Below are 23402 nucleotides of genomic sequence, written 5' to 3' on the forward strand. Positions count from 1 at the left end.
TATATACCTACTAAGCGCTACGGCTTTATTAGCAACGATCTAGCTAGCATTTAAAGAGCCGCTATAGCACTCAATCGATAACGTCTAATAGCGCTAGTACCGCCTTACTCGGAGCGATAGTTTGTCTAGTTCTATAGTAGTTAACCTATACTACCGTATACTCTAGGTCTACCGGTAGCGATACAATATACTATATTCGACTATCTACCGCTATTAAACTAACAGGTATACACCTAGCAATAGCACTAGTATATACTAGGTTCTATAGCTCTACTACTATCTATAGCACTACTCCGTAGAGGTATATAGTAGTAGCAAGGTCTATAGTAGTAGTAGCTAGTACTATACCCTCATAGTTATTAGTATATAGGTTATAGCAATCAATTCTAGTAGTCTTATATATCTACTTAACCGACAGCCTCCGGAAATGCCTTATTCTTAGCCCTTAGCGTTACTAGCATAGAAGGGTTCCTATATGCCCTTGCTTAGTTACCTAATCGAGCATAAAGGGGTAGAAGTACACTATAAATCGTCCGTGCGCACTCTTGTCCGTATTAAGAAGAGGGAATTGCTAAATAGCAAAGAGGGAATTGCTAACTAGCTTTTGCCTATAGCTTCGGCACTTCTTGCAGCTTTTCGTCCAATAGCATACTCTTTAACACGCCTTTATGCTTTGGTACGAAACTCCAGCTTGCTACACGGTGTGAATCGGGTTCAGTGTCGACATCCACCTCCTTGTCAGCAGCCTCAACAGCGTTCTAAGCCTCGATAGCGTTCCAAACCTCTTCTCCCAAGGCGGCATAAACACGAATAGCCTTGAAAACTGCGTGAATCTGCATAGTACTGCATTCGCTGGCAGTTTGGAGCTCCTTGTAGCACCCGCAACACTTCTGAGCTGGATCCGAAGAATGTGGTTCGAGACAAGCAGCCCTGTTGTGGCCGACCTGGTGCGTGCCTCCGGGCAGTCCCACGCGAAATGGTCCTTATCACCACAATGACGGCGACGAGCCTCGACCTCCTTGGTACGTTGTCTCAGTGGAGGAGCCATCTTCCAGCTTCTCGCCACCGGTGTTATTGTTATCATCGGCCTGTCAGCCACCAGCGCCGCCGTAAACTGGTGTCAGTCTTTCAGATATTGTCGACATCATCACATAGTACGCTATCCCAAGCAGACGCACCCATGCTATCAGACAGTGGTGTTGGGTAATGTAGGTGTACTTGGAAGTGTGCAAGTTGCAGGTCAAGCGAAGGGCTGACTTCCTCGTGCTTGGTTTTCGCACTGGAGCTGCAATCTATCAAGAAATACCACAAACAAGATGATACAACGTGAACCACTCGGGGAGATCTTGCTTCTCGGTACCTCAGATCCTATAGCGGTCTTTGCCAACATGAACACCCTAGTTGGTTTCGGCCAATAGAGATCAGGAGCCAAACATTAGTTATTCTACTCTATCAATGCTATCTATTATCCCATCCAATTCCCACCTCTCTGCCACCTCTCTACCACCTCCAAGCCCTTTCTTTTCCTCATCATTCCCATTCCCATCGATCTATTACTCTAAACGCTGAACCATCCCATCCCTTCCTCACATCCGCATCACCTCCAACCCCATTCTTCCTATTACCATCCTATCCCATCCCATCCCATCCTATCCCATCCCATCCCATCCCATCCCTATCACTCTCACTCTCATATCCAATCTCTCACTCTACCCCCTCCCTCCCCTCCCAAACTAAATACCTCCACCAAACCCTCCCCTCAATCCACCTCCCTGTAATCCGCATCTCCTCAACATCCCTCCCCATCCTCTCCAACTCGCCCCAAATCTTCTCAAAAATCACCTCTTCTAAAAAGTTCCCCCACCAATTCCTCCCCGAAACTCTTCTCTTCGCATCAAACACCGAGACACCTCCTCCTAGGCGACTCGTGCTCCCATTCCGAATCTGAGCCACAAGGTTGGCGATGGGTGGGAATTGTCGGGTGATTTCCACAGGGATGTTTTCGTTGGTGCCGTAGTCGTTGATGAGGTTTGTGAGTTTGGCGGAGGCTTCGGAGTAGGCTTCTCGGACGTTTGCAAGTGCGATGTGGATTTTGTAGCAGGTTGTGACTTTTTCGTTGAGCGACAAAAGGGTTTGGGAGAGGGACTCGGTAGGCGTTGGTGTAGGGAAGAGGTAGGGACGGAGATGGGTGTAGAGGGGGAAAGATTTTTGGTGGAAGAGACGGGGCCAGAAGGAGAGGGAGGAGGAGGAGTAGAAGGCGATGAGGCGGTCGAGAGAGATTGTATAAACTGAAGAGGAGGTGGTGGTGGTTGACGTGCGGGTGGAGCTGAGGAGGCGATAGATGTCGTTGATGCTTTCGAGGATTGTTTGGTTGATTGTTGTGTCGATGGCAGATTCGAGTTTTATGACTTTGATGGCGTAGGTTGCGAGGTCGTTGGCGAGGATGAGGGTGTCATGACGGAAATCTTCGAAAACTGATGCTTCAGATAAGTCTGCTGCAGATGGGATGGCATTTTGAGATGGATTGGAATCTTGCTGCCAGCAACCTGTTTCGCTCTGTGTCATGGTGAGGCCAAGGGATGGAGATCCTTGTTGCATGAGCCTTTCCTGGATAGATGTCCATGTCCGGTTGATGGAGGAAGTACCTGGCACGCGACAGGCCGCGACGAGACAGGTATACGCGCTTGCCGCTCCGGCACCGTGGAGGTAGGAGAGTTCTGTCTCTGCGAATGCCACAGTAGTGGTGCTGTCCTTGCGGAGTCGACGTAGGGATGATGGTAGGGATGAAGTCGTCTCCGGCGCTGGCAAAACAAGGATCAATTGAAGCCAGATGAAGAAAATGGCCAAACTGAGAGTAAGGAGCAGACCAATCCACAGGTGGTGTTTTCGGCAGTGTCGCGCCATGTACGCTGCATGCCGATTGCGAAACCAAATGATTTTGACAACAGAGAGCACACCGATACAGAAGCAGCAGATGAATCCGAGCACGTCGATGATGAACGGCAAGTGGAAGTACCAAAAGGCGACAAGCAGTGCTGTTCCAAGGTAGGTGAGCTTGATGTTGCCGTGGCCAGCACAGCGACGAATATTGTCCATCGAAAGAGGAGAGTTGTACAAGTTTGATGTGTGACGGCAAGAAATTCTGCGTTGCTGGAGAAATTCTGGCGAAGTTGGAAGACTCGGGCGACAAAGGCATGCATGTTGGGTGCCCACCTTCGCCGTTTGCCGAAATCAACGTGATTGATGTCAATGTTTGAGGCGCAACATCATGTCTCTGTATCAAACCTTCCAAGCTTGCCAGAGTGAAACCGGAAACAAACATGAATCGCCGCTGTCTCGGCTGGAGAAGGGAGCGTGACGCGCAGTGCAGGCCACTGTTTGGCATGTGCGACAGTTTTGTATTTGTGATATCTGAGAGTATGAACCAGAGTCAAAGTCTCAAGTCATACTCCGTGAATAGTAGATACATGCATGCGTGCCAAGCCCCATGTGCCAGTCTGTAACATTCATCTGATATCGACCAATCACTCTACCTCCATTCAGGCGCCCCGCTTTGTAGGCTTGGCTTAGACACCACCTTCCATACCACCTTCCATACCACCTTCTACCTACCCACCACCTTCCACCTATGCTTGTTTCTATTCTAAATCGTTCTTACATCATCTATACCAAGTACACTAATATCTATTTAGTTAGCGGTCTATGCGAAGCCTATAGCGGAGCGCCTAAAGGCAAACCGTACGGCCCTTATACAATTGCCTACGGGTATTTAGTATAAAGTGAAATACAGAACAACAACCACATTAGATATAGACAAACCTAGAAAAAGGGTCCTACGTATTGATACGGTCTATAGAATTGTCTATACAAAGTACTCTATAAAATGTTAATTGAAACCTCTATCTTCTATATACTAAGACATGTTTCCTACGAGACTCGTTTGTTCTACCCTACCTAGTGTTACTTATATACAAACAGCATATGAAAGCCTAAACAAAGTACGTGCGGGCCGTCGTACTAACTATCTCTCGAACCTCCCGCACTTAGAATGCCTAAATTCTTCTACCTTTGCCTTTATCTCGCTACCGAGGGCTGTATACCTCTACTAACCTAACCCATCAATTATTTGCTGTTACTCGTAGCTACCGTATTAACTAGTACGACCTCGCACTCGATTATACTTCCTTAAGGGCCGCTAGTCACTTCTAGGCGCTTGCGGAGTGTTTCTAAGTGTACCTCGTTGTCGCTGCACCCTATAAATTCTATCTCCGACATTAACATTCGCTATCCAACAATACTAGTAACTGTTCGCACCGACTCGAGCTCCGCAATCTCTAATGCATTAGAGTACCGACCCGCCTCGTCCTATATTAGTGTTTGCGACCTTATCGCCGCCGCCGCCGCCTATATTTCGAGATCTAGCTTCCGATACTCGAGTATAGTAGCTAGCGCGCATCGCCGCCTACAATGCCTCTTAAGAACCTTAGTAGAAAGAAGCAGAATGCCGTAAATCGGTAGAAGACTAAGGAGCGTAATAAGAAGCGCGCGGATAGGCGTAAGCGTGCTAATAGCTAGAGTAATAAACAGCACTTTCTAGCATAGCTTCCTAGGCGCGCTACGGTTAATCGAGAGCGACCAGATTTCAGCTACCTGCTAGCGGTCTAGTAGCCTAAGAACAAGCAAGATTATAAGGCATAGTTCTAGGGTCGATGCGATCGTATTAATGCCGCTAATAAGACTAAGCGCTTGTTATAGGATCAAGTTAAGCAACTCGTATACGATGTAGTAGCGTGTCTAGAAGCAAAGAACGTCTACCGCAATATCGTTACTACTAGCCTTATAAAGCTATTGGACCGCCTCTATCTAGGTAAAGGTTATTAGCTAAAGGATATCCAAATCGATCTAGTCTATGCGCTTATCTTTAGTAGTAGTAATGTCTTACAAATCTCAAAGACAGGCGAGGGCAAGAGTCTCGTGTTTATAGCCTTTACGTATCTGACCGGCCTAATAACGCTCCAATTCACACTACTAAACCGCCTCGGCGAGGAACAGGCAGAGGCTATTGACAACCGTTATTAGTAACTCTAACTAGGTAGATAGGCAGATAGACAGGTTTAGCTAGATAGCATTATTAACGCTGTCAATATTACCTCTGAAACTATAAGCCTCTAGCCTAAGCTATTGGAGCATATCGCTAATAGCCGCTTTCATTATATTATCCTAAGTCTAGAGACTAGTGCTAGTCCTGCATTCCGGAAGCTGCTACAAGATTTAAAGGTGCGCGCTCGCATTAGTCTTATAGTTATTAATGAAGTCTATCTTGTAAACAAATAGCGCGACTTTCGGAAGGAATATACACAGATCTTTGCATTACGCAAGCTGCTCCGTAATAACACAGTCTAGCTTAGCTGCTCTGCGACTATATCTAAGGAGACAGAGGAGTTTATGCTTAAGTATAGTGGCTTCCGTCTCGTTAGTAATTAGCTATTCTAGACTAAAATTATCCGTAGTAGTGTCGACCGTCTAGATACGATATATATACTGCGCACTATTCTAAAGAACTAGCTCCGCTTATATGAGTACCTCTACTTTACAATTAGTAGCGCATTCGACCTAGAAACCAAGCAAGCTACGCCAATAAACATTAAGAAGGCCCTTCTGTTTATCGATAGTCGTAAGTATATCTAGGATTTAGCCAATGTTATTCGGCACTGGCTAGTCGCGACGACCGCTAAATGCGAGGACCTAAAGAAGCGATATACTTAGGACAACAAGGGTATTAATGTGTATACTATAGTAACCTTCTATACTAGCAGTGTCGCTAAGCGAGACTAGAAGCGGCGCTATAGTCGCTTCTGTAAGACTATAGAGCATCTAGATGGTCTATTAGAACACCGCATTATAGTTGCTACGACTGCGTTTAGTGTCGGCCTTAATATACCAGATATTGAGCTTGTTGCTTAGGCTAGATTCACTATTATACGCGATATTGAAGATGTTATCTAGCGGCTTGGTCGTGTTAGTCGTGCTATTCTACGTAGCCTAGCCTTTATTTTCCTACCGTACTACATTAATAATAGCATTAAGCAGCTACTACTAGACTTAAACTATCCGGCGATTAGGCCGCGCGGCCGACGTAGATCGCATGCTCTATTCCGGCTATTAGGTCTCTACTAGTCTAAGCTTCTAGGAGAAGATACTAATACGCCCGGTACTCGAGAAGTCGCTAACGATAATAGTGATAATAGTAATAATAATAGCTATTAGACTAAGAAGGAAATGGAGCTACGCGATAAGATTCCTCGAATATAGCGTAAGTTCTAGAATAATTATCTCCGCGGCTAGTACGGTATGTGCCTACGTAAGGTCGTCCTTCGATATCTTAGTAAGGATAAGGCAATGTATTTCTAGCAGCTACTAGCAGTAGAAGACTGCTGCAACATCTGCAATCCAGACCTAAATACCCTCTACATCGACATACCTCTAGAGGGTACTGCTCCTCCGAAATTCAAGGCACTAAGAGCCGGTACTCGCCTAGCATTCGGATTTAGTATACTAAAGGATTGGGTATTAAAGCGACCTAATATTCGGTATCCGTATTAGTCAAATCGTATAAGATTCGACATTCTATCGATAGAGACTATCGATAATCGTATACTAGCTAACATTGCGAACGTATTTACTGCCGCTAACTCTATTGATATATAGAACGATATTGCTATCGACGAGGATCTCCTAAAGCAGAAAGCGGCGGATTTTGTAGATTGGTTCTAGAAGCTTCAATAGCATAAGTAGCCCTTCTCGATATAGGAAGTTATCGACATCCTAAAGAGTATTAGTCTAGAGGTATTAGCTAAGTAGCGTATAGGCCTCGATACAAAGGCTAAGGCTACTAAAGATAAGGAGAAGGAGAAGTAGGAACAGGCTATAAGAGAGGCAGCGCAGAACGCGCTTAGTGTACGTCGTATAGCTAATACTACCTTGCTAGCTATAATACTATTTACACTATAGCAGCGTGCTACGGCAGTCAATAAGATGAGAAACAGCCTCGTAGAGTCTACTAGTGTGTAGGCAGATCGTCTATATAGCCGCAATAGTTAGGTATCCGGAACTCGAGGCTAAGAACGCCTAGGTTCATCTAGTAGACTAGGTACTTAGCGACAGCTACTACCGCAGATTAGCGCTGCTGCTAAGTAGGCATATAGCCGAGCTGAGCAGATCCTAAGCACTATATCTCGTACTAACGAGGAGCGAGGAGGTCGTGTCTTACGCACCGAGCGTAGACTCTCTAAGGCAGGTCGGCGTATAATAGGTAGCTCTGCTAGTAGCTCTCTAAGTAGGCGTTAAGTATAGGCAATCGAATAGGCGGTATGCTAGACTAGTCGCTATCGTATCGGCTGTCGCTGTCGTATTAGATGTCGCTATCGCATCGGCTATCGCTATCGTATTAGATATCGCTGTCGTATCGATTATCGCTATCGTATCGATTGTCGCTATCGTATCGATTGTCGCTATCGCATCGATTGTCGCTATCGCAGTATTTAGTAGGATTTCATAGTAGATAGTAGACCTTTAACACAACATACAGCATAGCACGTATATCTCCCGTTTTTAGCACTATTACGCCCTTTGTTATAGTCTTTGTTAAAATCGGTATATAGCTAAAGTCGATAGATGTATAAGAGGAAATCGCGATCTTAGAGCCGGCCTAATCCCGCTAATCGGATGTTATGCTATAGTAAATCCGAGCCTTAGCGGGCTGTCGAGGCTTCCTCTATCTAAATCTCCTTCCTCGAATTTACAATGCTTTCTAAACAATAATACCGCCGCCGCTACGCTACGCTAAACCGAGTCGATTAAGCGTATTTCTAGCAAAGCGCGCTAGCAAAAGTGTCTAATACGATAACGACGGCCGCAGCCTTAGGCATACCGAAGTCCTCTTTTCTAAGCCCTATTTCGAGAAGTCCTATTTCGAGAAGTCCTATTTCGAGAAGTCCTATTTCGAGAAGGCCGACAAAGCTAATACTATACTTATCGCACTACATGCTTGCTAGTAGGCACTACAACATATACGGTAGGATAGAAGCGTAGGGCAATAATATGCAATCGAGAACCGCCGAAGCGACCTCTTACGTTAATACCCTCCTATACTTAAAAGAACACTAGCGTTTAGGGATCTAATATAACTAGCGGTTTAAGGGCCGGCTAGGAGCATACTACAAGAAGCACACTAGAAGTATACATTGCCTATAAACCTACACTTAAGCAGGCCGCGAAGCAAGCTAAAAGCAAGCTGTATACGGCGGATGCTCTCCTCGTGTTAAGTTCTTAACGCATTCTATTACTAACTATAACAGAGTGTAGAGCAGGCATTATTAAGCGTGTAATACTAGCGAACTTATAAAGAGTTGGATACTAGGTACCGACTAAAGCTACCTAGAGAACAATAGTCGAACCGCGCCTAAAGTTGTCAAAAAGACAGTGTTAAAAAGATATGCCCCTAGAAGCCTAACACGTGCTACGTACTGCTTCGAGCAGTCTTAATGCGCTCGGTCTCGCGGATAGGGATACGCACTACAGGTATATAATAGTCTTAATGCGCTCGGAGGGAAGGGGGGGTGCGTACTATAGTTGTCTAGCAGAGTCGATGCGCTTACTGCAGTCGTATAGCAGTGCCCTTATAAAGACGTCTTGCTTAAGGACGCCTGTTCGTACCGCGGAACTATAGTATTAACAGCTCGCTGCCTAGAGGCTATATCCGATATCGTACGCTCCTAATCGCCGAAGTTGTAAAGGCTGCGTTATACTAAGCTTAACTAGATATACGTATAGTATCCCGAGAAGAGCCTAATGTAGAAAGCCTATTATAGCAATAGACAAGAAGACTATCTAATGCGGAATTACCTAACAGCAATGCTACTATAGAATAGCTATACTAAGACTGCGATTGATTCCTAAACCTACTCGCTAGGAGAGTCGCCTTTCGGCAAAGCCTATCGGAGACTAAGGACTAGACTGAACAAACAATACCTGTTAAGGGACCTCGACTAATTCTAAGCGGTTCTATCGGTAGCAAGTCGCAGGACTAGCAAGGAATAGTGTTAGTCGCAGTAGAGAGCCACTTCTACTCGCGATAAGAGGTATCTCGATACTGCCGCTATAGTATATAGACAGTTAGTGTATTGCTAGGGGTAGAGGTATTCACTATCGCTAGTCACGCGCAAGGCGGATACTGTCGCTAGTTACGCACGAGGCGGATACCGGCATATAGTATAGTTGATGTAAAGAAGAAGAAGAAGTTGAAGTTAGAAAGCGAAGGTCTATCTACGTAGGTAAGGTTGAGCTACGTAGTCGACAATAGGCAGCAATAACGGCTATATATTACCTTACCAACCTACCCGCTCCTTTACGGCAAGAGCGACATTATTTACTAGACGCTAGCATATAATTATACCTAAGGCCGCCCCGTTAGCCAAATCAGTCGAGTATAGTATACACTAGCAGGTATAAGCTGCGATAGCTATAAGACAGCAAAGTCCAATTAGCACTGTAGTTAATACTATAACAAGAACGAGCTAGAGTTAATACTATAGCAAGAACGAGCTCGAGTTAACACTGCCCTTTGCGCTATATAGCGGCCGGCTAGCTAGCACGACGCCTATCTAGTTGACTTTATCGAGAAGCTATATAGCGGCCCGCTAGCTAGCATAATGCTTATCTAGTTAACTTTATCGAGAAGCTATATAGCGGCCGGCTAGCTAGCTAGCTAGTATAAGATCCTTCGATTGAGCGCGTTTCTAGCAATTGGCGCTAGCAAAAGTGATTAATACGATAACGACGGAGACTAGAAGTAGAGAAATATCATCCTCAATCTACAAACCTATACTCGCTATCTATTGTTCTAATCGTATCCTCTCGTATAGTGTATACTATAAACTCTCTTTAGTTATCGCCCGTAGCATTAACAACCTGAACCTCCGCACCGATTAGCTTAGCCTATCTATTAGCACGCTAGATAGCATCGATCTACTTAGAGTTATTCTCGTTAATAGCAGCACCCCTAATGTTGCTACGATTAGCAGTAGCCTCGCGACTAGCCTTAGCACTATCTATATCTTTAATTACGGCATCCGTAACAGTAGACCGGCCTTCGCAATAGTCCTTGTTACTCTAGTTGAATGCAGCGACCTTCTTACGGATTTGATCGCTACTAAGCTGCTAGATATTATCTAATAACTGTCTACCTTTATTGCTATACAGAGCTATAAATCTATTAGAGAAGAGCTTCTCTACGCGGCTAAAGACGTCAACAGCTGTGTTCTTATAGGTGTGGTAGCTGCTTAGCTTAATGCTAGTAAAGGATATCATTATGTTGCGTAGAGTACGAGACGGCTCGCGATTAAGGGCAATCTTCTTAAAGGTTGCTAGTAGGTTATAGGTCGAGTTGCCGATGCGATTAATATCTTCTAAATACTCGTAGTTGTGTCTGCGATAGTTAGCAATAATCTAGATATAGACACTTATTATAAACTTACATCTTAAGCTGCTTATTAGCCGCTATCGTATAGCCCTTCTTGCTATTAGTAATAATTCTAGACGATAGAATAGCTTCCTAGAGGACATTATTACAACTAGGACTAAGCAGCTATCGCTCATACAGCATTATCCGCCTATAATTGCCTTGCTTAGCGCCGAAGAAATTTGGAACTAAGTGGTTAACGATCCTACGTAGATAACTAATATCGGCGTTGCGAATACTAAGTCGTAGAGTAAGGAAGATCTCAATTTCCTATATCATCCGCGCTATTGTAGTATACTAGGCATTAGGCGCTGCCTTACCGGTACGATACGGCAGGCCGCGCTATGCTTCGATAGAGAGGAGCTTCTTATAGATATTATATAGTATCTCGAGGTATTGCTAAGCTGTTAATCGAGAGAGAGCCTCTCTAATAGCCTATATACGGTTATCCTCGCTAGAGATTACTATGCGACCCTAGCTAGACAACTACTCGATCGCCGCACTAATACTACGTAAGCGGAACGTAGTCTTAAGTAGCTAGAGGATCTTAAAGAACTTCGGCTTGTCTTTACTAACCTTGTTCTTACTATACTAAAAAGCGGTATCGCCCTTTACTATCTGAGCTACTAGTAGAGCCTCGCTATCGCTGTTCTTGTCCTAGTGCGTACGTAGGATAGTGAATGCGCAGTTTATTATAGTATGGAACTAGGCTAGCGATATAAGAAGGCTGTCGCGCTTGTCGTATAGATCCTTATTCTCAACGCTCTTATTACGTATACTATGTCCTCGAAGCACGGTTATGTTATCGCTATTCTAGATGTAAAGGGGTCCCTCTAGTCCGCTTGCAAAGTCCTTCTCGCGATCTAGGTCCTAGAACTTAAGCAGGATCTTATCTTATACAGCATATATGCCCTTAATAGTAGCCTTATTATTGAACGATATAGGCTGCGAGTATACTTCTATACGGGCAGGATTTAGCTCATCGATTATAGGCTAAGCTAGTCGCTTTAGCGCTGCGCTACTACGGCCCTCCTCGTTCTTAAAGATCGTCTCGACGGCTTCTAGGAATGTATACGCAATAGCCTCGTCGATGTAGAAGAGCGCGGTCTTTATGCTAATATCGGTAATCTCCTCTCTATCTAGGCGTATCGCCTTGTCTTCGTAGATATTCTTAAGGATATTATTAGCATTTAGCGGCTTGTCGTAATGAATCATCTTCTTCTTTAGGCTACCCTTCGGAATGCGCTTGTTTACGGCTATATACGACGTAGTTATAGCTACTATCTTATTGGTATCGCTAGTGTTCTAGATAGTACGCTTCTATATACGATTGAAATTGTCGATAGTGCTACTATACTGCTTGTCTAGATGATTGTATAGCTCGGCAATCTGCGTTTCTATATAATCGGCATTCTTGTCTATTAGGATCTAGATAGTCTAGTATACTAGCGTTATATTTAGATTGTTCAAGACCTCGATAGTGCGGCGACTCGCACTATTGCTAATAAGGAAGATACTAAGGATCTTTAGAAAGAATAATGCCTTAATATAAGACATCGAATAGAGGACTTAAGAAGTTAGCATTATCGTACGCTTCCGTATAACGTTACGCTTGTCTGCGAATTTAGTCTAGTACTACTAATAATCGCGGCGTACATTGGGCAGCAGGTCCTAACCGAGCAACTGATGCTATAGAGAAAGCCGGTAGGCTGACCGCACGGTTATGTGCGCTTCTGCTAGAAGTTTGACTCGCGTGGTTGGAGTAAGAGTTTAGAGCCTGCATGGCGCCGTTGGAGATATTAGGCTCTTTAGCTTATTACGAACGATACGAGCGCTAAACAGGCGGTCTTCTAGAAAGGCATCGGTAACAGCCTTAAGGTTCTTCTCGTAACGCTTCGAGCGCTTTATAGTCTTGCGGGACTTAGTAGATACAGATACCGTCTCGCCTAGCTTGCCGACTAAATACTTGACGAAGTATCTAATACTGAGCTTATATCTAGCTATAAGATCCTTGACTTCCTTATACCGCTTATTAAGCACACGTTTCATCGCAATATTCTTAGTAGCCTAGCGCGTATTGTCGAGTGCTTCTTCATCTTCGTCGGCATCCTTATTATCGTTATCTCGGGCTTCGAGTTCTTTATTATTACTTAGCTCTGTATCTTCTTCGCCGAGATCTTTATCTTCCGTCTCCGACTCCGACTCCTTATCCTTAAATTCGCTAATCTTAGGTATGTCCGCCGGTCGCACGATAGTCTCCGGTACATTACTTAGAAATCTAGTGCTCGGTTAGAAAGGCGGCAGACCTGCTAGACCTGCTAGAGCTGCTAGACCTGCTGGATATCCTAGCTGACCTAGCAGTAGCGCATTATCTGAATCCTAGTCTATTAGCTCGCCGTTATCTTATTAGCGCTAAGTTAGAAGGATTAGATTGCCTTCATCGTCGTAGTTATACTCCGTTATCTCGCTCGACAGGTTGTTAGACATCTTAGAAGACTTAAGACTAAGGAATAGTGCTAGCGGTGCTAGCGGTGCTAGCGGCGAGTTTAGGTGTTCTTAGTGTCGACTTTCGAGTCGCGTCTGCTATATACTAACAACTTAACAACTACACCTCGCGCGTGCTTATGTACTATACAAAAGATGTTCGGAAATGGTCGGGCAAGGACCTCCAAGTGTCGAGTCGCCTATTAGACGGTTGTCGTTTTCCTAGATATATTATATCTTAACGAGGAAGTGTCGCGTAAGGATACTGCCTATATAAACGAAGATCGCCGTCCCTAGGAGAAGGACCTCTAAGTATTGAAACACTAATTATAGTATATTGAATATTGGTGTATATTAGCATATAGCTAGCCGGCCTGCTAATTCGGACAGCTATAGCAGAGTAGCTTTAGCAAATATAGCGGCGCTTAATAACGCAACGTCGTACAGACTTAATTCCTAGATAGAATGAAACGCAATTGGTAGTTCTACAATCTCCGCTCTTTAGATTGTTATTTTTCCGTTGTCGTAAAAAAGTAGTATATCGCATACTAGTTTAGTACGGTTTCCTGTTAGGCTTGTAAGCGAAGAATTAGGTAGAGTGCTTGTAATTGGTTATCGGTAAGTTCGGAAGCTAGCCCTAACTGATTGGTCTATCACGTGCACTCGGTCTATCACGTGCACTCGGTCGCAATTTGGTATTTACATATTACGGAACTCAATTCTTCATGCCCACAAGCCTGAATGGAGGTAGCAATCACTCCATTTCGCCAAGATCATATCCCCCCAGAGCCGTGAAAGAGAACATATGTCATTCCTTACTTTTCAAGAAGCTTGGGCTCGTCCCAAACACCGCCAACTAGAGCCCTCAACTTCCTCAAGGCCGGAACCAACTGTCCCTTCTCCCAACAAGCTTTGGCCTCCTCCATCTCCTGCACCAGAATTGGCTTGCCGCAGATCTCCTTACAAGTCATCTGAAACTCGGCCTTGTCTTCGAGGGTAACTGTAGACGAGTTTCGGAGACGAGAGGCCCAGAGTTCGAGGCCTGGAGGGATGAATGTTGGGGCAAGAGTATGAGCAAAGTCCTTCTCCATTTCCTGAATCACTTTTTCTTTTAGCTTGATGTCTTCGTCTTTCTTCTCGATCTCTTCCTGTTTTTGATTGGTGAGTTCTGCCTGGTCCATCAATGCATCATTCGTGACTTCTAGCAAAGCGTTCGCCTCGCGTAGCTCAGAGTCGACCTTCTTCATCTTCTCCGCAACACGGTTTTCGTTCTTGTACAATTTTTCCCAAGACTCATCCAAGAAGCTAGATGTAGTGCGCAAGGATTGCTCCCACTTCTCTTTGTCCTCGCGAATGCTGTCCTTTTCCGTGCGTAGGTTGTTCTCCGAGGTCTTGAGAGCAGACTCTTTGTTCGAGAGGACAACTTCTTGTTCGTCAAGCACGGCTTCACGATCGGACAGCTCGACGGCTCGTTCGTCGAGAGCCATCTCACGACGCTCGAGATCTTGTTCGCGTTGACGAAGTTGGGCGAAGAGGAGAGAGACGTGTGCTGCATCACGCGTAGTACCACGAGCCGCAGTACTGCTGACTTCTTCTCCATTGGAATGATGGCCATCCTCGTTTTGCTGGCTATCGTCGACATCCATCTGGCTTTGTATATTCTTGTCCGCCTCCTTGCCCACATCTTCAAATTCCTTTCCCCCTACTCCGTGAGCGTAAGCCTTGTCGACGATTCCATCAACCCATGACGACTGCGTCTTCTTTCCGATCACTTTCTCCTTGTCATCTCCCCACTGTCTGAGAAGGTAGTTGGTAAGGAAGTTTTTCATCTGTTGTCGATCGTGTGGGACGCCAGTAAGCTTGTAAAGCGTCAAGAACTGTTGAGGAAGGAGCTGGTATGCTGACTTGAGATCGTTCTCCTGAAGATAGGCTTGGTATGCTGGCTTGTGATCAGCCCACTTGCCTTTGGTTCGAGAAGACATCTGGTTTGCCTCTTCTCCGTGATCCTAGGAGATGTGGTGGGCTAGAGGTCAGAAGTACTGTGAGAAGAAAGTAAGTATCTAGGATTGAGGCAGCTCTTTATATCTCGTAGATAGGATGTGGCATTGACGTTTGCTTCATCGGCGGCCGATGAGGTCGGTCCAATCGCGGGGCGGTCACTTGTAAGTAAGTCGACAGTCCGGACCGGTACTATGCTTGAAGTAGGCTTCATGCTTCTATCGCATCGCCGGCCGATGAAAGTAAGCTGCACACTTGCACACTTCCATCGCATCGCCGGCCGATAGAGGTAAGCTACACACTTCTGTCGCACCGCCCGTCGATCAGCATCCATGATCTCATCGACTGGCGATAAGGTAGATATAAGCAATCCAACACCTCGCCTTTCTTGATTCTTCCTATAGAAGCTACCAATCCTGCTACCTTCCCACGCCTATCAGCTTCTACACCAAACATTCAACTTCGTCATGTCAACTCACGAGCCAGACTTCAACTCATGGGATATCGACAAAGCCATCTCGTGGTGCAGTGAAGCAGGATGGGAGCCCACCTCGAAGCCTGAAGTCGGCGCTAAGCGTTTCGAATCACTGAGCGAAGAGGATCTCGTCAACAATGCTCGTATTCAGTGGACAGCCGAAGGAATCAAGAAGGTCCGGGCTTTCTGTGCCAAACACCAAGTCTCTACTCGCAACCGTCCAAGCCCAGAACAACTCCTCAGCCTCGTGGATCAGATTTGTGTTCTGGAGGATGTCACTGCCTTCATGAACGCTGCCAAGAAAGTTCTCTCCTGCATTGACCGATATGTGTCGAACAAGTGCCCGGCTCTGGACGAAGAGCAGCAGGATGACGGAGAGTGGAAGTGTGTTTGGTATCGGTTCAGTGAGGCTTGGTTTCAACCAGGGTAAGTCTTTGTGGTATACGCCATGTCTGGAAGATATGCTGACCTTTGCTTCTTGTAGATGGGATGGGGATATCAAGCCACCTACTGCTGGAGATCCGTGGGCCGAGAGACCAGTCATTGACCACCGCCACACCATGGGAGAGACTAGACTCATCAACGCTGCAGTCGAGGCACGGACTTCTCGTCTGCGCGCTGTTCTTGCCTCCAAAATGGCCACCGCCAAATCGGCCTCAGAGAATGAAGAGAGCACCGTGAAGGCACCAGTCCAGATCACAATCCAAGTCCCAGAGAGCGCGAAGGCTTCATCAGCCATCACCAACAAGGAATCTTCACCAAGTGCAGCTGGAGAGGCCCAGACTGCGGTGCCTGCCGAGAAGACCATGGAAATCGCGGCCGCGTCAACCCAGTACGAAATTGAAGAGGTCCTCGCTACGTACACCGGACAAGACAACCAGAGTTTCATGACCGTCAAGCTCAAGGGACTCCCGGTTCCTGTCGCGGTTCCTGTTGTGGGTGCTGCCACGGCTCCTGGCACTGCCCAGATTGGCAAGAACATCAAGTCCAAGGGTGCCAATGTCCTATCGAAGAGCGGAGCTGCCAAGCAAGTCAGTTTCGACCCCAAGGCTGCTGTATCACCGGAGACTCCGTCACCAAAGACCTGCAGCTTCAGTCGTCGCGAGCCCGACGCTCCAAAGCGTCCTCAAGCCATGAATGTTGAGCACGACAAGAGTTTCATTGCTCAGGACAAGGATGCTGGCGGTTCCGAGACCTCCGAACGTAGCGATGCCAGCAACAACGACGCTGACGAGACCGGGACCCAGGCCACTGAGCGCAACGATGTCAGCTATGACCAGGCTGGCGATTCCGATGGCTACCAAGACAGCGATGCCAGCTCCACAGCTTCGCTGGCAGCAGCCTATGACGGCTTCGTCAAGAACGTCGTCGCTGCAATCCAAGACGGAACGGATGGCAAGGAAGAGAACCAACAGGAGTTCGCCATGCCAGAGCCATTGGCATCGAAAGCAAAGAAGACACTGACCTCTGCAGTCTCATCCTACAAGAAGCCAGCAGCACCATCCTTCACCAAGCAGCCCGCGACGTCCGGACCAGAAGCCTTTTCATCATCCAAGAAGAATACGGCGCCAGCTCCCAAGAAGAATACCGAGCCAGCTCCCAAGGAGATGGACAAGCCTAAGCCGGCTCCAGAGAATTCTCGGCATTGTTCAAGACGGGCCTGCCGACATCAGCTTCCTCCTTGTTCACCTTCGGCCAGGCCAAGGCCGCTGACGACGATTTTGAAGCATTTCTTTGATACGACTTTATTTGCATACACTCCCTCTCTCATATGCAGGCCTGGTTGATTGCGCGACCACATGGGCGAGGCGTGGAATGAGGGGGAATTCGAAGCGACGAAGTTTGGTTTGAGATCGAAAAAAAATGGCGCATGGGCTCGAAAAATTGAATGGTAAGTCATAAGTAGCAGGACTTCAGTGTTCACGCGGCGCCTGCTGGGCGCATAGAAGGAACTTCAAAATCATGTCAGGAAAATCAACCAGTTTCATCCTTACCTTGTGCTTGTCGACTCAGCATTCTTGCCCCCAACATGGCGTTGTATGTACGGCCCAACTGCAAACGAGTCTTTGCCTATAGGCTCAATCGAAACCGCAGCGCAAGACAGGCGAACATCTGCCCTGTAGCTTCACTGCTGTCCAACCCGATCTCCGCCGCGGCGCAAGACAACCCGCTGCCCTGTGGCTTCACTACTGTCCACCTCGTTCTCCGCCGCGGCGCAAGTCAGGCAAGCCAGAACGCCTGCTTTGTATCTTCACTGCTGTCCATCTCATTCTCGTGATCCGTTCTACGCGAGAGATTTCGCTGTTGACGTTCTTGCTCTTCACGGTCGGTCGTTGATATCGCGATTCGGCCTCGTATTGTAGCTTGCTTAAGCCGCGTCTCGTCGGAATCTCCTCGCTGTTTTGGACAGGTAGCAAGTCGTTGCTGGGGCGCGCGCCTCCGAGTCATGCTGCCAAATAGTGTTGTAGTCGTCGCCTTCCAAAGGCTGGCTTCTATGCGAAAATGGCCTGCTAGTATAATACCTAAAGCGCTAGCAGTCAGCCACCCTAGGTCAACCCGAAATAGAACATCGCTAACTAAGACACGGAGCGGTAGTTTCTACTGCCGTGGCCGTCCGGCGCGTAGACGCGTTTGTTTGTTGTTTCCTATATTGTCGCCCTTGCTATCGCTCGTAGTAGTATATGCTTTATAGGAGGTATTATTATCGCCGCCTTGTATTTACTCGCTCTTATTAAAATAGCACTATCTCTATTATATTATAGCTTCCGAGACCTTATTATCGCCGCCGCCGCCGCCGCCGCCGCCGCCTAGTACTACGAGAGTCGCGTTAATCGTTACTTCTACGACTAAGCGGCTATCTATTTTGAGTCTATTAAATCCGGTAGAACGCGACGATATTATCGACTATCTCGTTAATAACTATAACGCGTCGAAGCCTCCTCCGGTCGAGCGTATTTAGTTACTAAATACTAGTAATAAGGACTAGGCGTTAGAGGATAGTAAGGATAGCGGCTATAGTAAAAAAGGCGCTAAAGAACGCGACGAGAAAGATAGTAACAGCGGTAGTAGTAAAGTCGATAGTGCGCCGATATCTCGTTACCGCGGAAAGTATATTAAAGTAATAGTTATCGAAGATAGATATACTATTCTACGCGCGTCTACTAATCTAAGAGCGCTACGTAAGAAGTAGTTAGCTATTCTAGACGACCCTAATAATAATAATAGCAAGAAGGGCTTTATCGTAACGGCGGCGGAGTTTAATATAATTTAGCTATATATTAACAACTTCTAGATATATATAGCGCGCCGAGCGGATAAACTTAGTCGCTAGTATATATTATATAAGTATCGATTTGGCTTTAAAGCGCATTAGTAGAGATAGAAGCACTATAGTAGATATAAGAAGAAGAAGGAAAAGAAGATAGAAGAAGCTATAGCGTGTCCGCTAACTATACGCGTTAATAAGAATATAGCGCTCGAGAATAAAGATAAACTAGACGGCAATCGCGTAGTAGTTAGCTATACTATCTTTCGTAATAATCGGCGCCTAGTCGAGTACTATCTAGGCTATTACCTATAAAAAATAGATATATATCGCCTATATAGCGCTCTTTAGAACGCGGTTAGTTAGCAGGTATATACTAGCTAGCGGCCGTACTAAGTATAGGATCGAATACGTAGTAAGGACTACAAAGTCGCGTACAAGACCTTCTAAGCCGCCGGCGGCGAGCAGATATCGCGCGACGACGTTATTAACTATAGCCGATAGTACCGCAAAGTATTTAAGAATAGTAGGCTTAGTAGAAGCACGTTAATATAGAAGCAATAGATAGCGGAGTATCGGAAATAGCTCGAAGAAGGTATATTTACATTACTAAGTTAGTATTATTTACTACTCGAAGTTCGAAATTAGGAGCTTCCGTATAGCCGAGGTACGGTTTTAGCTAACTACGGATCTCCGCTTTATACGGATTAGCCCGTCGGTAAACCCCGCTCGAATCCCCGAACCCCGGAATTCCTAGAATTCCTAGAATTCTATTGTTTTAATTATACAAATAACGTACTAATACTGCTAAATAGAAGGCTTCTTTTGCGCTAAAGTATATGTAAAAAGATAGATCGACGGCAAGGATACTACTATACTCGTATTTGCATTAAAATGTGGCTTAGGAATTTTACGTAGTCGTATTTTAGTATAAATAGACGCGACGCATAATTCTAACTATCTAGGCTAGTAGCTCTATACCCTTATAGTACGCGACAAATACGGCTCTCTACGATAGGTCGCGTTCTTCCTTACAAAGACTAACGATAGTAATATTGTCGCTACGGCGCTAAAGCAAATACAAGCCTAGACGGTCGATGCTACTAATCTAAACGACTATAGTTAGATAGCAATCTTCTTCCTTATAGACGACTTAGTAGTAGAGCGGCGTACTATTATAATCGCGTTTCCTACTACAAAGCACCTTCTTTGCTATATATATATTAAACGGACGTTAGATAAGCGATTTAAGAGCGAGAAATATACAGACACAAAGCGGTACCTATATGCCTTCGCCTTTTTAAAAAGAAGCCGTAAAGGCGCTCTCGAGTTACTTAATTTAGTAAGGGCGAGTCTTCTACGCGCTACGCGTAAAGATAGTACCCTTATACTAGAGAGCGACGACGACGACTATTAGTTAGACCTCCGCTATTTATAGAAAGAGCTTAAAGACAATATAGCGCTAATTTGTAAGCACTATCGTTGCGCTGTCTTTAGCGCGCCTACTATCGTCGAATAGATATTAAATACTAACTAGCTCGAAGGCTAGCATTTAGTGCTTAAACACAGCGAGTTTAAGGCTATTATAAAGCGCGATTATATACTTAAAGGGACGGCAATACGAGTAATTAAAAAGTTGGCTAAATACGACTTTCGAGCCGATAACGATGCCTTTATAGCGCGTACGAAGGTCTATCTGTAAACAACCGATAGTAACGAGATTGCCTACTTCTTTCTACGACTTCTATAGAAGCTTTAGTAGGCAATTAGCGCTAAGATTAACTACGCCGAAGATTCGAAGGTATATTATAAGCAGAAGCCTATATCCGACGACCTAACCTACGACTATAAATTCTTCCGTTAAAATAGTGTCCTTTATCGCTATATTTAGTCCGCTTATAAAGCAATAGAATATAGGCTAATTAAGACATATAATTACGACCGCTAGATAGCTATATTTAACGACGGTAGACTTAACTATTATAACAACCTTCGTACGCTAACCGCGCCCTTAAATTGCGACCGTACGACCGTACCTACTTACCGGCTTTAATTCCGTAAGCTTTATAATAATATACGACAACTACTATATAAGATTAAAGAGCGACTAACTACTAAAGGTAAGCCGCTCGATAGTCCTCGTCGCGACCGCGTTATTAACAACTTTATTAGTCTTATCTGCAATATTAGCGGCGAGTTAAGATAACGCGCCTTATCGCTATTAGTAGACGACTATAATAATACTACGACCGGCGCTAAGATTAACCTTACCGTACGCGCGAATCCTATACCGTTATAACTTCCTATATCTCTAGAGATACTATCGTCCTTCTACCGCCCGATTATTAACTAAAATATTACTATTAACGCGACCGCCGTAGACGCGATAGTCGGTAAGAGCAAAAACAAGCGGAGGGCGTAGAGTAGTAGTAGTAGTAAGAGGAAGAGTAAGAACGCGAGGTAGGAGCCTAAGATTGCGATAGAGAACGCGACAATACCTTAGCGAATACTACTCGCGCTAGTTAATAGCAATATCTATATAAATTTATATAGAAACGCGACTTGAATCGCGCCTAGTGTTCTATATAGTATTGCGCCGCCCTCTAACTAATAGTAGCAGTAGTAGTACTAGCTCGCACCTCTGCCTATAGGCTTGTTCTATAATAACTATAGTATTATATACTACTAGGGTATTAATAGGCGCGCCTACTATATAGATCTATTAAGTCTATAGTCTATAAGCAATACTTCTATACGTATTTCTACTGCAATATAAATAATACCTCGGATTTAGCTATACCGCTATTTTGTTAACAAACTTTAGCTTTATTTCTAGTAATATACCTAGTATCTATTAGTAGAGAATATAGGGTCGTTAAAGTCTTTTAAAACAGTACGAAATCTATTAAATTGCGACTATACGACCTCTTACTATCGACCTTTAGTATTAGACCCCGCAGTAGTTCGGGTTGGTTTGGTTTAGTTTGCTAAGCCGAAACTCTAGTTTGGTTTAGGTTGGTTTGCTAAGCAACTATATAAGTAGCTAGTTCGAACTATATAATTTATCGGTTTTTAAGAAGTGTACGAATGTATACGTAGCTTTAAGCAAGCCCTTTATAAGACTTAGCAGTGTAGCCGGCAGCGTAGCCGGCATTTTTAGTCCTTAGTACTTATAGAATTTTCGAATCCTACTTAGGCTACGTAGTTGTATAAAGGTACTTATATAACCTCAAATCTATAGACAATTAGCTAAGGGCACTAACTAATTAAAAGCATATATACATATACACAAGGCATTATAGTTTAGTTCGGAAACTGTACTCCTTAGGTATAAATTTCATCCTTTCGTTTACGGTTCAATTCCCTAACTGCTTAGTAGAATGTCTTCATCTAGATCTAGGTAGAACTTATCGATTTCCCTAGAAGTCCTCCTCCTTAAGAAGTTTATACACTTTCCTACCGAACTATTCGACAATATTAAGTACTAGGATAGCTCCTCTCTTAGTATCGGTATAGTATATAAAAGAGCTATAAGGCAGCTCTATAGAACGTTCTACTAGTTACTCGCTATACTAAGGCCGAATGCTAGTTCGTTCCTTAGAACTCTTAGTTATTTAGGAGATATAAAGGGTAGGGCAGGTAGTGACTTCGTATTATATAAGGAGGTAGAGGCTGCTATAGAAGAGGCCTTCAACCTGTAGAAGATAGTGAAAGATATAGAGGCAGCTATAGGTCTAGGTACCTAGTTGAATTTTTAGTAGGTAGAGTATAAGGATATTTAGAGGGAGTATTAGGTAGAGTTGCGAAGGCAGGTATATAATATGCTCTAGAAAACAGGGATAGTGCCTATAACTATAACTATTAGGCTCTTTAACCTTCCTTATTTTTCCCTGTTTTCTTTTTATAAAAATCTAAACTAATACAAATCAACCGGAATGTCTATCTTCTTTTAGTTCTTTAAAAAACCTAGTAGCGTAGCTAGTAGCGTAGCCGGCAGCGTAGCCGGCAGCGTAGCCGGCCTTTTTACTGCTTAGTACTAACGGGATTTTAGGAGACTTCTATTCCGTACGGCTAATAAAGCATACTATACTATATATATATACTTAGAGAGTATTTAGAGCGCGGTATACAGCGCCGTATAACAGCGGCTCATTTCGTATATAGAAAAGCTTGTAGATAATACTACGAACATCCTTTCTACTAGAATATCTATCCTACCTAGCACCGTCTCGAATATAGACATTCTAGCCTTTTAGAATCTAATCGAGTGCTTTGAAATCCTTGTCTATAATCGTTATACGCTTCGCGTAGATAGCTATAAGGTTAACCGCTAAAATAGTATTAGCATAGTCCGAAAAGAGGTAGAAGAGAAACATATATTCGAAGATACGAACTAGGTAGGCTTCTACAGCCTCTTAAAGGGCGCCTATCGCGGAGGCTTAGAAGCGAAGGTCCGTTCTATAATCCTAGGCAATTTCGCGAACAAGTCGTTAGAAAGGAGCTTTGCGGATTAGGAGCTAAGAACTCTTCTAATACTACCGAATCTTACGGAGGGCTACGGCTAAAGAAGGATTAGTAAAAAGACAGTAAGAATGCCGGCTACGCTACCGGCTACGCTACCGGCTACGCTACCGGCTATAAATAGGACTTACTTCCTAGGC

At 44.8% G+C, this 23402-nt stretch overlaps 6 protein-coding genes across 6 annotated transcripts; 4 read left to right on the top strand and 2 right to left on the bottom strand.

The window, feature by feature from the left end:
* Positions 1 to 608: 608 nt before the first annotated feature.
* MYCFIDRAFT_180130 (uncharacterized protein) lies at positions 609 to 3096 on the bottom strand (the record flags this gene model as incomplete). Its single annotated transcript, XM_007934072.1, has 12 exons — positions 609 to 632; positions 663 to 746; positions 783 to 982; positions 1016 to 1088; positions 1116 to 1279; positions 1310 to 1360; positions 1389 to 1444; positions 1486 to 1526; positions 1565 to 1585; positions 1626 to 1649; positions 1683 to 1707; positions 1748 to 3096. 12 exons carry the CDS (start codon positions 3094 to 3096, stop codon positions 609 to 611), a joined length of 2112 nt encoding a protein of 703 aa, XP_007932263.1.
* A 26-nt stretch (positions 3097 to 3122) lies between these two features.
* MYCFIDRAFT_180131 (uncharacterized protein) lies at positions 3123 to 3647 on the top strand (the record flags this gene model as incomplete). The annotated part of the gene is made up of 5 exons (XM_007934073.1): positions 3123 to 3220; positions 3259 to 3354; positions 3395 to 3452; positions 3484 to 3499; positions 3544 to 3647. The coding sequence occupies 5 exons, from the start codon at positions 3123 to 3125 to the stop codon at positions 3645 to 3647; spliced, it is 372 nt and encodes a 123-aa protein (XP_007932264.1).
* Positions 3648 to 4893: 1246 nt separating this feature from the next.
* Positions 4894 to 5079, top strand: MYCFIDRAFT_147009 (uncharacterized protein; the record flags this gene model as incomplete). Its single annotated transcript, XM_007934074.1, has 1 exon — positions 4894 to 5079. A coding segment is annotated over one exon (186 nt), but the record flags the coding sequence as incomplete, so codon positions are not given.
* Positions 5080 to 13718: 8639 nt separating this feature from the next.
* Positions 13719 to 14985, bottom strand: MYCFIDRAFT_84266 (uncharacterized protein; the record flags this gene model as incomplete). The annotated part of the gene is made up of 2 exons (XM_007934075.1): positions 13719 to 13740; positions 13823 to 14985. The coding sequence occupies 2 exons, from the start codon at positions 14983 to 14985 to the stop codon at positions 13719 to 13721; spliced, it is 1185 nt and encodes a 394-aa protein (XP_007932266.1).
* A 483-nt stretch (positions 14986 to 15468) lies between these two features.
* Positions 15469 to 17263, top strand: MYCFIDRAFT_200753 (uncharacterized protein; the record flags this gene model as incomplete). The annotated part of the gene is made up of 2 exons (XM_007934076.1): positions 15469 to 15902; positions 15961 to 17263. 2 exons carry the CDS (start codon positions 15469 to 15471, stop codon positions 17261 to 17263), a joined length of 1737 nt encoding a protein of 578 aa, XP_007932267.1.
* A 76-nt stretch (positions 17264 to 17339) lies between these two features.
* On the top strand, positions 17340 to 18041 carry MYCFIDRAFT_180135 (uncharacterized protein; the record flags this gene model as incomplete). Its single annotated transcript, XM_007934077.1, has 6 exons — positions 17340 to 17371; positions 17394 to 17538; positions 17571 to 17808; positions 17891 to 17919; positions 17945 to 17989; positions 18027 to 18041. 6 exons carry the CDS (start codon positions 17340 to 17342, stop codon positions 18039 to 18041), a joined length of 504 nt encoding a protein of 167 aa, XP_007932268.1.
* Between the last annotated feature and the right edge of the window lie 5361 nt (positions 18042 to 23402).

The sequence above is a fragment of the Pseudocercospora fijiensis genome (assembly GCF_000340215.1).
Source record: "Pseudocercospora fijiensis CIRAD86 unplaced genomic scaffold MYCFIscaffold_14, whole genome shotgun sequence".
Lineage (NCBI taxonomy): Eukaryota > Fungi > Ascomycota > Dothideomycetes > Mycosphaerellales > Mycosphaerellaceae > Pseudocercospora > Pseudocercospora fijiensis.